The sequence below is a fragment of the Lygodium microphyllum genome, chromosome 4 (assembly GCF_053477565.2).
Source record: "Lygodium microphyllum isolate KBCC chromosome 4, Lygodium_microphyllum_v1.1.10, whole genome shotgun sequence".
NCBI lineage: Eukaryota > Viridiplantae > Streptophyta > Polypodiopsida > Schizaeales > Lygodiaceae > Lygodium > Lygodium microphyllum.
This window is the reverse complement of record NC_141138.1, coordinates 107,659,142-107,673,813: the sequence shown is the minus strand read 5'-3', so window position 1 is coordinate 107,673,813 and position 14,672 is coordinate 107,659,142. Positions and strand designations below refer to the sequence as shown.

At 47.9% G+C, this 14,672-nt stretch overlaps 1 protein-coding gene across 1 annotated transcript in view; it reads left to right on the top strand.

Annotated features, from left to right (window-relative positions):
* The window catches only part of LOC148037447 (putative methyltransferase At2g41040, chloroplastic), a 189,016-nt gene extending 174,544 nt beyond the window's left edge, over window positions 1-14,472 (top strand). Inside the window, exon 9 of the mRNA XM_087676387.1 lies at window positions 14,162-14,472. Within this exon, the coding sequence (XP_087532513.1) occupies window positions 14,162-14,228 (67 nt within the window). The 3' untranslated portion in view covers window positions 14,229-14,472. The remainder of the gene's footprint in view (window positions 1-14,161) is intronic.
* Window positions 14,473-14,672: the final 200 nt, after the last annotated feature.

The following is a 14,672-nucleotide window of genomic DNA, read 5'->3' as shown; positions in this document are numbered from 1 at the left end:
CACCTATGAGAACCCGCGAATCTATAAAGTGTGGAGACCCCGCGAATCCAAGCTTGGGGGAAACCCAACCCCACCATGGTGCCCTCTAGGAAATCCCAGTCCACCCTGCCATAGGCTTTCTTGAAGTCCAAGAGTAGTACGGCTAGTCTCTGCCCACTGTGCTACGCCCACTCTGTCGCCTCAAAGAAGGTGAATACATTGTCTAGGATTCTCCTATCTTAGATAAAGCCTATCTGTGTGTCATCGATGATATCTGGAAGCATGGGGCATAGTTGCCTACCAATCATCTTTGTCAGTGCCTTATAGGCCACTAACAATAAGGTGATCGGTCTCCACTGGGAAAACTCCAACCGGTCTCCCCCTTTGGAGAGAAGACTGATAAGGCCTGCCGAAGACTCCTTGGCATCTGTCCTGACGTGAAGATCTCCTAGAAGGCCATTAGTAGGGGGTCCTTCACCACCTCCCAGTAGGTGGTGAAGAATGCCTTAGAGAGGCCATCCTCTCCCGGGCATTTCAGCCCATCCTGTGTATGGAAAGCCTCCTCTAGTTCCTTCTCTGTGAAGGGGGCTAGAAGGGAGCATCCCATCTCCTCTGTGACGAGGGACGGGGTGTGATCTGAGACCTGTTGCCTACATCGCAGTCCTCTAGGTGAAGCTATCTCCTGCTGGAAAAGGCACCTGTAATAGTCGGTGGTAATCTCCATCATCTCGTCTAGGCTAGAACGAATCCTCCCATATTGATCTGGTAGGCTGCGTATCTGCTCTCTTGAGGTGCGAGGTTGGTGCACCTGGAAAAACTCCCTGCACATCGTATCCCCCTTCCGTGCCCAGAAGGCTGCGGAGGTGTAGAAAGAGAACTCCAAGCTCCTGTCCTCTAAGCCAGCAATGGTTGTTCGCGCGCATGCCTTTTGTGTGTGGAGGATGGGATCCCCTGATGCCTCCTGTAATAGTCTCTACAGGGCTGCAAGGTCCCGCCGCAGTGCTCTCTCCTCCTCCCAGCTCTGCTATCTGGCCTGTATGGCTGCCTCTTGGCAGATACTGCTCGACTCGGCTAGGACCTGTGCAACCTCCTTTGCAATTCGGTCCCTCATGCACCACTTCCTGTTCCAAACCTGCTCTATCTGTCTCGTCACCTCCTCCCTCCTATAGATCAAGTCTAGGATCCGACAGGATCGTGTATCTAGGGCAGATGCTGGGGGATCAAGTTTCAGGAGAACTAGGCAATGGTTGCACAACGTGGTACTTGCCAACTGCCCAATCTGGCCTCCACAAGAGCCACCCCACTCTCCCACATAAAACCTGTCCAACCGCTCCAGCAGGACTCCACCTAGCCGCCTGTATCCCCAAGAGAAGTCTAGTGACCTCTCCTTTCTGTGGAAGGCAGGGTCTCTCCAGGCATCATGTGCTCCTACTACCAGTAGAAAGACCACCCATGCCTCCTGCTCCCCCCCAGCCATGCCTTGGTAGTTTCTGCCTCTGCCTTGCTGGTCCTCCAAAGCCTCTAGGTTGTTGAAGTCTCCTCCAACGATCCAGGAGTCCACCTCTGGAAGTCCATCTGCGATCTCCACCCAAAACCTGTTGCGTGCCCTAACCTCCGTAGGGTCATAGACATTGAGGACTCCAAGGCACGAGTCCCCAATATCCAGTCTGATCCATAGAACCCTCTTTGCCACTATCGTCCCGTGATCTCAAACACAAGTGGTGAGACTCGGGCCGATAGAGGTGCATACGCCTCCACTCCTATTGTGGGCACCTATAGCGTGCTCCCAGTAAGTGCACGAGCTGCCCAGGAGTACCTTTCCAATCCGTTGGGCCTGGGTGGGCGTGAGCTTGTGCTCCTATAGAAGTAGGATGTTGATCCGTCCGGCAAGGGCAGCAGGCTGCGGCTCCTACCAAACAATCAACTTTCTAGAACCACGTGCTCCACTGTAGTGGAGATTGTTCACATTCCAAGATGCAAGGTATAAGCTCATGGGGCAACCTGCGACTGGCTGAACAGGCTTCTATTCGGTGTGGAAGCTGCTGAAGAGGAAGAGAAACTATGGGGCATGCAAGTGCACTTTGCCGCGGGTCTAGATGGTGAACTCCAATCCCCCATGGTGGCCCACGGTCGAACCATAGGGATTACAGATGATCCAGGTGGTACTATCAATGCATCTATCAACCATGCTGAGAGTCATGACTTTGTACATTAGTAGAAACGGGCCGCCTGTGCCAGGGGCCACTCGATTACATCCTGCAAAGCTCTCCACTGTGGAGGGGCTCAAAAGATGATGCTCAAGTGTGGGATCTCGGCACTGGCCCACCAACTAATGTCCATCATGCAACCAGGCCACTGTTGTGCAAACAATGCTAGTCCTTCATCTCCCATCCACTGGGAGATGTGGTCCTCCACTTGACTCTTCAACTCCTCTATTTGTGTCATCGTCCAAACCCCTGAGTGGGAGGATTGAAAGAAAAAAGTGTAGCTTGGTCCATTCGGCGATGCTAGTAGATGGACCTTGCCCCTCCTTGACTTACGAACCATGAAGAACCCCACCTCTAGTGGTAGTGGGAACTCTCTACGCTCCTCAACTCTCAGGTAGGACCATGGGCCACTGCGGAAAAACTCCTGTGGCAACAGCTGTGCCTATCTCGAGAAATTGTAACGGGAGGCAAGGGCAGATAAGCTAGTGGCAGTGTGGGAGAGGGAGAATTGTTGGTGCGAGGAGAATGTAGGCGTGTATGGCTCATCGCCTCCTATTGGAGAAGGGGGGATGGGTCTGGGGGGGGATCACTTGAACCGGGGGCGGATCGGGGGGGGCGGGGGGGGTGGGGGGGAGAAGATTGAGGGATCGTGGGATGGTCGGAGGTACATGGCGGGTGTGGGGGGGGGTTAGTGGCCCTGGAAGGGAGGGGGGTTGGCCTGTGGGCCCAGGTTAGTGGGGGAGGCATGGGAGGTGGGGGGGAGGTGTGGGGGGTGTGGGATCTCAGGTGAGGTAGTCTGTGGCGCGGGTGGTAGGGGTGGTGGGCGTGGGGGCTGCGGTCCTTCCGAGTGGGGCGGGCAGGGGGGGTTTCAAAGTGCTCTGCCGGGGGGGCATCGCTCGCCCTCCTACTTTCTTGTTGAGGCTGCATCTGCGGAGCTGGCGTGGCCCCCCTGCTATCTCTCTCTCTGTCAGCGTCCACATGTGGGCCTGTCGACGGAGCCGCCTTGGCTCCGAAGCACGTACAATCTACTGCCTTGTGCCCAAAGCCATGGCAGCGCAGGCACTGCCTCGATTGCCCGGTCACTGTGACCTACTGCCTAAACGAGTGACCTCCAGTCTCTATCTCCAGGAACTTGGGAATACTCTTTGTGTCTTTCACGGCCACTCGTACCTTGGGAACTCCTGCAGCAGCTGTCAGAGCATCCGTGAAGGAGGCAGGAAGAACTGTGCTGAAGAGCTTACCAAAGTCCTCCACTAACTGGCGGTACTCTACCGCCAGGCCGAGGAAAAGTAAAGTGACTGGGTGTTCTGTTGTGGAGCTCAAATGACTCCACTGTGAAGCCGCTATACTAGGAAACCATGTGAATGATCCCCTTCGTGGAGGCATAGGGCGAGCTCTCCACTAACTCACGAGCTACATCCATAGAGGTGAGACAAACCATGAAGATCCCACGGCCTATAAGGACTCCCTCCACGATGTGGACTGTGCCAATGCGCAGGGTGGAGTGGAGCCAAAATCCCAAGCTTGGCCTTGGCTGGAGTGTCCTATTACTTGACCAAAAATCGTTGTTTCTTTAAGCTCCAGCTCTGTGGCGCACGGATGGCCATGAGTTGTTCCTCAAAGAGGACAACGCGCAAGGTGTTTGACTGGGGAGCACTCGTAGAATGCACCGGCGTCTGACCAGAGGTTTCCATTGCGCTTCCCTACTAAGAACCTACCAAACACACTGTTGTACTGCCAGAGGGGGGTGTGTTGCTGCAAATGGAGGGAACAACTGAAGGGGGCGGGGGAGGGCGATGGCGAGGAGAAAAAAAGGGGGGGGGATTTCTATTTTCTGATACCTATAGAGGCGTGGGGCGCCACGGATGACGGCATGGGAGGCCTGTAGGCAAGTGCCTGCAGAGTGGAGGATACAGGAGAGAACGCAGGTGAGGTACCAAGGCGGGGGGGGGGGGGGGGGGGGGGGGGGGGGCAGCATAACGGCGGGAGCCATAGGGTGGGGAGGGGAGGTACCATGCAAGGGGGGAGGTGCCAGGTGGGAGCCACAGGGTGGGGGATCGTGATGGCTAGAAGGGAGGGGCGCAATGCAATAGCAGGGAGGGAGAGGCGCAGCTTGATGACGAGAAGAGGAGGGGGCAACGCAATCGCGAGGAGGTAGGTGAAAGGGATGGGGGAGGCGCGATGGCAGTAGCGGGGGCGCAGTTCGACGAGGGCGAGGGCAGTGGCGCATTGGTAGGAGTCCTTGTCTCAATCTTCTATATAAACTTCATAGATGGGGAGTGGATACATCATACATGCATGATCATACAAATAAGAGTAGTGTGGGCTTGAGAGAGAGAAGGTTAAGAGAAATTGTTTGAATCTCAAATAACCTAATCTCATGGGAGAATCATATTAATATAAGGAGCATTTAGCTTGTCCCTAAGTGCAGTTCGAATGGGAAAGATGTATCCATTAAGTTGGTACCTTATGGTACTAATACATTCGTACATGCTACTAGTGCAACTAAGGGTTGAGAAAGAAGAAGAGACTAGAGAGAGAGAGAGAGAGAGAGAGAGTATATTAACGTCTCTAAAAGGCCAATGTGGCCTACGAGACCAAAGTAGTACATACAATGGTGGTTTATTTCTCATCTGGAACGAGAAAAAGATGACAAACATGCCTATAAGACTGAAAAAGACTGAAATAGTGTCTTATAAAAGTGAAACATGTCAGTGATCTGAAAGTGAGAGTAGAGAAAGGAAAACTCTCCATCAATGATATGTCTGTTCTCTAGGGAGGTGTATCTCTGCATGGCTGAGGTGTCTCGGCATCTGTCTCCTGTGGCGCTCAATGATGGCTTTAATCTGTCTGTGGTGTGGATGTCTAGGCCTTCCTCCGCGTGGACGTGGGCGCCTAGACCGGCTAAGTGCCACTGCTCTATCCTGAGGGACACCTACAAAAGATGAGTTCCAATGATGGTGTACTCCTGTAGGCTGTGTGGCACTAGTAGTGGTATCTGCCATACTCTATCGTGTATCAGTGAAAAAGTCAGTGACTGCTCTCTGTCTATGTGAGCTGAGCTGTGGGGTCCTCCAACTCCGTAGAATTGTTGCTCTGCGCCTCTAGCGCTCCAAGAGGAAAAATCCCAAGCATCTTTGATCCTCAAACTACATGATCCGTCTCAGGGTCCAAAACCCTCTCGAAACAGACAGTGGTATCTACCTCACATGTCATAATATACAGTGCATCGGCAGATGTAGTGTTCCTCTGTCTCTGGCTCTCTGTCGCACAGTGGGCATATGCGTTCTTCTGTCTGTATACCCTCCCATCTGCCTGTCTCAATCCTCAGGTGGTGGGATAGGTGCGGATTTGACCAATAACTGTGCGTAGTCCATGAGGCAGCTGTGTGTCCATGTAATTGGGTCGGGTGATGAAACCATCCTCAGATACCTGAAGGAAGTGGGTCTGGTAGTGTGCCATCCTCGTGCCATGGGGGGAGGGGGGTCGGATCCAGGTCTTCTTTGTATCTAACTTTAGTATGTTTGCTCTGATCACATGGTTTAGCTCTGATCGGCTTAGGTCAAGTGTAGGGCAATCCAGGCTATAGTCAAAGGGGGGTAGTCTTGTCAATCTACAGCCCATGTAGACTCATCCATGTACTCATCTAAGCATACCAACAGTGTCTGTCACCGTCTGCTGCTAGTTGTCTAGAAGAGGCCAGGGCTAGCCGTGGGTATCTATCTTGGGGGAGCTCCCATAGTCTATGTATGAAAGTCACTGCCTGGACCAAGGCCTCAGCCACCATGGGTGATGCTCCCAACTCATCTCTGATAATCTCATGTGGGGTCGAGCTTTTCGCTCGTATCATGCGTGAGATCATCATGACTAGTGATCTTTCCATATGCTCCCATCCGTCATAGTGTTCCTTCTCTGGTCCATCATGGTCTCCCAAAGGCTGTCTCCTTGTGTGAAAGAGACTCGGACCCCAAATAGCTGCCCCATATAGGAGTGTGGGTGTAACCAGGGTGTGAAAAAGCCACAGTTTGGTGCACGGCTCATGAAATTGTATGTGAGCACATTGCCTCTCCGATGCACCTAAGGCTGCATATGCTTTTGCCAAACGAGCCTCTGATGTCTCTCTCCAAGAGAACTGTGGTCCCTTCAATGTGACCCCCAAATAGACATACTGCCTAACCATCTCCACTGGCTCTCCATCAAAGGTAAATTGGTGCTCAGCTCTTGTCACCCAAGCAGCTGAAGTGTTAAATACCATAACTTTAGTTTTCCCAAGGTTCACCTTAAGATCTCTATCTCTGCAAAAAGCTGATAATGCATCCAAGTGTCTATTTAGTCCCTCAGGTGAGTCAGATATAAGTACAATATCATCGGCATAAAGCAGTAATGGTATCAGCACTCCAGCTAGGCTGGCTCCGGCCCCACCAGTCCTATCCACATATTCTGAAATTTCATCTATATACAGCCCAAATAGTGTCGGTGAAAGTGGACAGCCTTGTTTCACCCCAATGGTGCTATTGACTGTATCTGAGATGCCCTCAGGTGTTCGTATTGTGCCTGTCACTGTCTCATACAAGGCATAGATACTCCATTGTATCTCTACGGGCACATCAATGTTTTGCATTCTTCTCATGAGTCTAGCACGTGGCACTGTGTCAAAGGCCTTGCGAAAGTCCACAAAACAGCAATAGATCTTTTTCTTGAATGCCTTGCCTTCTTCGATGATTGCCCTCAATGTGAAGATATGGTCTAGAGTTGTATATCCCCTCCTGAAGCCAGCCTGGCCTTTTGATCTCAGGCCATGTATCTCGGCCCATTCACTCAATGCTTGTTCCACGATAGAGCTAGCATGTGTCCAATCATGATAGTTCGGTAGTTACTAGGTAGCATGGGGTCTCCACTCTTAAAGAGCGGCACAATAATATGGTGTGACCAACAGGTTGAAAATCCCTCACAAACTGCTCTATTAAAGATGTGGGCCAGCGTTGGTGCCAGAATATCACAGGCAGGCATGAAGTGTTCAGCCACTAAACCCTCATGATCTTGGGCTCTTCCATTTTTCAGTTTCCATATGGCATTCCTCACTTTTTTTTCTGTGAAAAATCTGCAATTTGCTGGTCTTAAGGTTGAGGGGAGTGGCATAGGCTCTTGGCCAGGAATATCATAGAGTGTGCAAGCATATCCATGCCAATCATCCGGTCTAGTAATTTGCAGGGGTGGCTGGTTCTCGTGCATCTTTTTCCATGCTCTCTTGATGTCCTGCCCCAAGAACATGGAATACATTTCTATTTCTAGTCTGCTCACGTGATCCCGCTTCTTTTTGCGTACCAACCGTCTGAAGAGTGTTCGAGCATGCTTATGTGTACATATGCCAAGTGCCATCTCTCGCTAAAAACGTGCTCGTGTCTCTCTGCACTCATCATCATACCAGCCATTCTGTGGGGCATTACCTCGTGGAGGTTTATCTGACGGTGTAGTGTGTGGGAAAGCGTATGCTGCTGAAGTGTGTATTATCTCGGCCAACTGTCCTGTAAACTCCTCCAAAGAGGCCTGTGTGTCTAGCTCCCTCAATGCATCTCGCGCCATAGTGCTGTATATGTTTGAGGTCGCTTCCATAAAATCATAGCGTGGTAATTTTGGTATGTGTGACTATGTTTCGTGTATATGCCCATATTGCATTGTGAAAGCTAGAATAGCATGGTTTGCTACTAATCCAATTGGTCTGTCTGAGATTTCAAAGCTTTTTATGTCAGGTAGCAAGTTGGGTGATCCAATCAAATAGTCCACTATGCTTGATCCTTTCTTGTTATTCCAACATGTGAAGCCATTAGATCTCGGCCACTGTGGTAGCCCGTAAAGGATGGCCAAACCATGTGCACTTCCCAATGCCAGTAGGTGTGTTCCATATTCTGTTATCTCTCTATCTTGGGCTGATCTAACTAATCCCACTTCATCTAATGCAATATCTCTGAACATCTCATCACTAGTGTCAAAGAAAGTAGATTGGTTGTTTCCTGTGCGTGAATCAAAGTCTCCTACTAGTAGAACATGCCCAATTCTCATGTATCCCATTATGTCCTCATATAGTGGTGTATACGGGGATGCCTCTTTAGGAGCAAACTTAGAGTATGCAGGGGGAAAATAGCATATGGCAATAAACATGTCTGGAGTTCTGCTTGTACGTAACCTGATCCACATGTATCTTGCCTCTACATCTCTATGTACGACTTGGACTGTATCTCGGAGCTCTTCTCTAAATAGAATTGCCACACCTCCTAATCCCCTCGTCCCTCCAGGCCGTCTAGGCTGAGGGCGATATACACTTTCCCATCTATATCCATATACATCAGGTAGACGGCTGTCTTTACATTGATGTGTCTCAGTATACATAGCAATGTCTATCCCTTTGAAAGTATCCTCAAAATAACCTACATCTATCTTAAGGGAGCCATTGCAATTTCACAGTGTGAACTTCAGGGTCTCATAGGCCGCGCACCGTCATGCCGTCCTTTTCTCTGTGATGATGACTCTTCCATCTTTGTATACAGCCCATTTACCTGCTTTCCGTGCCTATAGAACACGTGGCATATTTTCCCTCTTGTGGGCTAACTGGGCTGGGGTGAGGTCTTCATCTAGGTAGATCTTTTCTCCTTTGAGAGCGATCCTCTTGGAGAGGAAGGCTCTCTTCTTTTCCAGGTCTCCAAACTTCAAGATGAGGACTTTTGTTTTTGTGTCAACTTTCCCGACTCGCCAAGCCCCAATGATGGGTATATCTGTAGCCCCAATTTTGGTGGCAAGAGCTGTAGCATCTTCCATTGGGGAGCTTTTCTCATCTAGTCCAACCACTCTTACGTGGAGTGCGCGTACCTGTCTTTTTACCTCTTCTTCCAAGGTGGCATTCATAACTTCCACTTTGTTGCCATGCATTCCTTTGTTATTTTTTGCCACATCTATCCATTTTGCATTTTCTTTGACGGTATTCTCAACATTCTCCATTTTCTTTTGGGTGCCTTCCGCCACATTTGCATAGGTGTGCATATCCTTTTTTAAAACATCCATTTCTTTTTGTAGTTCCGGTGTGGTTTGTAATTTTGACTGAGAGAGAGAGAGAGAAAGAGAGAGAGAGAGAGAGAGAGAGAGAGAGAGAGAGAGAGAGAGGCTTGAGAGAAAAAGAGGGTAATCGAGGCAAGCGATGCCTCGCTCCTGATTTTCTTTTTGAATACACATGATGATAGCCACGTGGAATGTGAGCGGCATTTGCTCTCGCCATAAGCAACATGCCATGTGGACTGTATTGCATGAGAATCAGTGGGATGTCTTCTGTGCGGTTGAGCACAAGAGTCATGGTGAAGCAGGAAAAGTTGTGGATTGCCATGGGTTTCGCTTGTTTTATGCAAGGACATACGCCGGGCATTATTCTGGTATGCTTATGATTGTACATGAGAAATATCAGCCTGTTCTTATTAAAAATGATGTACATGGCCGCTTTGTGGTAGTTGAAGTTTTATTTGAAGGAGAGATCTTATGGTTGCTGGGCCTCTATACTCCGAATGACCCTTTATCCCGCCGGGATCTTTGGAATACTTTGAAGACCTCCTTGTCACTTGGCAGACCGGGTTTTTTGATGGGGGATTTTAATGTGTGTTGATTCTTCACAGTCCACTTTAGAGCATTCGGTGATGGACGCGCCGGAAAGTCGGGTGTGGAATGCGTTTGCGCTTGCTGTGCTTAAGCAAGATCTATGGTCTTGGCTACACCCTTCTTCTACAGGGTTTACTTTACATTCGGCGCAATATGCAACTACACGGTCGCGGTGGATCTACACCATTTTCCAGAGCCAATTGAATCAAGACCACTTATATCAAGAAGTGGTCTTTCATTGCAGAACTTATGTCTACTATGGGCTTTGGTACTCGGATGTCCCGCTTGATCTACACCATTAGTGCTGCGGCTTCTTCGCGAGTTATGCTAAATGGTGGTGTTACAGAGCCCTTTGTCCTTGCACGCTCTGTGAGACAGGGTTGCCCTTTGAGTTCTCTCTTCTTTTTCCTAGCGACTCATCCGGTTCTTTCAATGTTATCTTCCATGGCAGCTTCTACTCAGTTGGCCGGATTGTCTCTTCCTTTTGGCCAGCACTTCATTAGTCAATCTTTGGCTGATGACAGCTTTATGATTTTGCGTGCGGACAAGGACAATATTCGCAAGGCATTAGATGTTTGGACGCTCTTTGGTCATGCTTCTGGTCTTCGTATCAATGCTTTGAAATCAGCCATTCTCAGTTGCACGGAGCTCGATTTACAGTCATTGGGCTGGCAGGGACAGTTGGTTTTCCGTGGTTCCATTGTCAGGCATCTTAGGTACCCTTTGGGTGTTGATGTTCCGCCAAAATAACTACTACAGTGGATTTCACAGAAACTAGTAGCTAAGTTTCTATATTGGAAGTTGCAAGATTGGCCCTTCCATGTTCGCCTCAAAGTGACTCAGATAATTATGCTGCCAATGCTCACATATTTCTTACCATTGCTGCCTTGGACTCCTACTACTTTGAATGCTCTCACTCGGCCCATTCGTTTCATGTTATGGAAGAAGGATTCATTGCATGTAGGTATTTCGTGGATTTGGTGGTCACATACATGTACCCCCAAACGCCTGGGTGGTGGGGCTATTTTGGATGCCGAAACTTATATGCTGGCACTTCGTTGGTCTCATTTTCATGCCATGTGTGCGGAGCATCACCTATGGGCCGTTATAGCCCGTTATTTTCTTGAGGACTGCGAGCTTCTGCATGGTAATACACAAATTCGAAGCTCCTCGTGGCATGTTCTTAATGCAGACTCTCAGTTTTCGAGTCTTTCCTCATCCCTGCTTGTTCATTTGGTCGGCTCGTGGCAATTGGTTCTCCAGAAGGCGCGTTGGCATCCAGCAGAGGACCGCTTACATACTAACTCTTTTCAACTGGAATTGTTGGTAGCCTCGAGATTACTTTCGTGGGAAGGCAAACATGAGCTCAAACCAAAATTTAACCGCATGGCCCGTTTGCCAAGAGACTTTTCAAAATCCCTCGTGGATACCGTGATTTTTGAAAACAACTTTTGTTAGTGCTCCAGAGCAGGCAACCCTTTCTTGCCCTTGCTGTGGATCGTCCTTGGCAGGACTGGGTCCTTTGCAGGTTGGTTGAATTTGGAAAAGGCCTCAGCTAACCAGGTGTACCATCTTCTGATTAAAGATCATCAATAGCTGGTTACTAAAGCTAATACTGTATGGGGGTTGCAGAAATCTCAGTCATGGTGAAAGGCAACTGTGATGGAGGGCTGGTTGAACAAGACACCTTTCAAATTCAAGGTCTTTCTTTGGAGGGTAATGATTGGTGGTCTTCCTCTTGCCTTGGCCCTTTCCAAGCGTCGAATCTCTAACAGCAATTGTTTCTTTTGCACCACTACTGTGGAATCGGCCCGTCATCGATTTATTTCTTGCCCTCTCACAAAGAAGGTCTGGTCGCTTTTGTCAGCGGTTTGGCGAGCTGTGGTTGGTTTCTCACTAAGCCCTTTTGATTGGGTTTTTGTACGCCCAAAATACCCCACACTGGCTCAATTGCATATGAAGATCTTGTTCCACTTTCTTAGATACTGGGGATGCTAGCACAATTGGACCACTCGGAATGCCTTTCTTTTTGATTCGGCCTCTAATGTTCCGGGACACATTGCCAGGCTTAAAGGCCTCTTGCTTTGACAGATAGATCGCATTCGGCACTCTGACTTGCTCCCTCGGGAAGACTTACTTCCCTCGCATATGGCAATTTCCTCTGTGTCTTTGCCATGACTTGTGTAACTCTTTCTTGGTTTTGTACTGACAGTTTACACACGTTGGCTTAGAGCCATCGTGTATCTTGTAATCATGTAAACTTGTACCTTTTTTTCGTAATTAATACAATTACCTTTTACGAAACAAAAGAGAGTTTACGAAAAAAAAGAAAAAGAGGGTGTGAGAAGCTTAAGAGAGAGAGACTTGGGGGAGAAATAAGAAGAAAGAAGGAAAAAAAAAGAAAGGAGAAAGAAAAAAGAAGGATACGTACCATGCCGTACCGTATGGATCAGTCCGTACTTTGTACGGAGACAACCCTGGCTTCTTGTTGTACGCATGATGTAGAGGGAAACTTAGAAATAGATAGGAACTCATCAAGTCTCTCCTGAAGGGAGGCCCGGAGCACTTGAGGACTGACGTCGAAAGTAGTGGCATGGGTGGATAAATTGGATGACCCCTTTGATCGAACCTGGGCAAATGGTCTAGCCACCCTGTGAGTAATGGATGCTATGGAGGTGGGGTTGTAGTGTCCTCACTTGATGTGCTTGATTTTCTAGGCGAGAAAGAGGGTGGACTGCCCTTGGCCTTTGAGTGGCAATGTTGACAACACCTTATTTTTTGGGGGGCATTTTTCCAACCCAGTTTCAATCCTCAAGGGGAGTTACTTTGCTCCTCAGTCTTGATATCATTTTTTCTACCACCTTGCTTTACCTTCTAGGATGTCAAGGCCCCCTCTGAATTTTGGGGTTTCTTATGAAATTGATTGAATAGGTGAGTGTATCATACTAGTTGACACTCAAACTCATAGAAGGTGGGTAACTAGGGTAGTGAGATGACTTGTTGGATGAAATTGAATATCTTTGTGGTAATTTGTTTAAGAACAAAATGATATCATCAATAGACTCGGGTGAGCCAATGGTGGCGAATTTAGCGAGTAATCATCAATACTCAGCCAACTTGACAGTCAAATCATCCCTCTTAGTGATTTTGAACTCTTGGAGCTCATGGTCAAGGTTGATCCATTGGGTACGATTGTGAGCTGCATAGTGGTTGACTAGATGTGTCCAATGCTTAGAAGCAAGGTCTAAGTGTTGTAGTTGGGAGTGAAATTCAGGCATAAGAGACTCAACTTTGTTTATGGTATTTCTACCCTTCCAAGAGCAAACTACCTCACATGAGAACTAAGTTGGGGGTCTTGCCCTTGAACAAGTTTGGATAAGCCTTCGTAATCCAAGACATGTCACATTAGATTAGACCAAGTAGTAAAGGTAAACCCATTGAAATGAACTCTATCTGTAAATGCATGCTTGGTTGATGCAAATGGATATCGAAAAGGTATAGGATGGCTCACTAGGTATTGTCATGTTGGCAAAGAGTGTGGCCACCTAGGTGATGGGAGAATAGGGTGGGTTTTATGATGCGGGGCTGCGATATCTGTGCATATATGTCTACATGAATGGTTGGATTGGGGGATAAACCCCCACCATCAGTGCACCTCCACCACCTGGTTGTGCAAAACCAAAGGACCTAAAGGGATAGGATGTGCCTATGCTTGAAGATCCCCTTAGTATGGTATGTGGTTGTAGACGTGGAATGATGAATGGTGATGTGGAAAATGGTGTGAATGTAGATGTGGGTGTAGCAAAGAAAAGTGGGATTGAAATTTGTATGCACCAATTTCTTTCTGACTTTGAGAAACAAAACTTGAAGGAAAAGTAGAAGGGAAACGTATAGAAGGTTCTACAGGTTTTTCCTTATAAGCACCTCTTTTCTTTACATGCTAATAATGGTCCTCTTTGGGACTTGAACTATTGTGTATTTATCGAACAAATTCTTCCCCTTTGTGAGTATCATCAAAATTTTACAAAGAAGTAGGGACTTGAAAGATGAAGAATAAATAGGCATACCTAGCATTGGAGTGAATGGAGGGGTAGAAAATTGAGGCTTTTACTTGGTGCTCGTTTCTCTAGTGGAATGGCTTGTCCCACATGAAGTGTCTATCCTTCCTACAAATCATTAGATCAGTGCACCAAATCTAAAAGTGATAACAAAGGTTTACCTTCCACATGTTGAGATCGATGCATAAGGATAAGATCGTGCTCTGCTTGTGTAATCTCAAATGGTCTGTTGACTCCATGGTAGTCTAATGCCTCTCCTCTTGTTTTGAATCCTTGCAGAGCAAGTTGTGAAGCCCACTTCTGCTCAATCTCTGCATGGAGGGTTTTGGAGACTAAAGCGGTATAGATGTGTTTGAAGTCATCTTCCCTCTGTGAACGTATTTTTGATGATGAGCTCTTCAATCCAAATTCTAGGTTTCTTCTTTGACTATCTAGCTTTGATATCATGTAAAGAAATACTCATCTATAGATAACAAACACAATCATATGACAAAGCACAGTCTATAAAGAACACTGTTCGGGTTAGGGTAACTCAGAGTCAATGAACATTGGATAAGATAATGAATGAATAATGAATGCTGAATATATATGATGCTCAATGCAACAAACACACTATGTAAAGGTGAAATACTAACCCCCAAACTCCTATGTCTCTAGGACCGGGCCAAAGAGTATGAGCTAAGAGTGTGTTGTGTTTTGATGGATCCCACAATGTAGTAGACAGCCTTTGTGAATGTCTGCAGCAGCAAACACAGCTCGGATCAGTGAATGGATGGGCAGCTGGAGTACA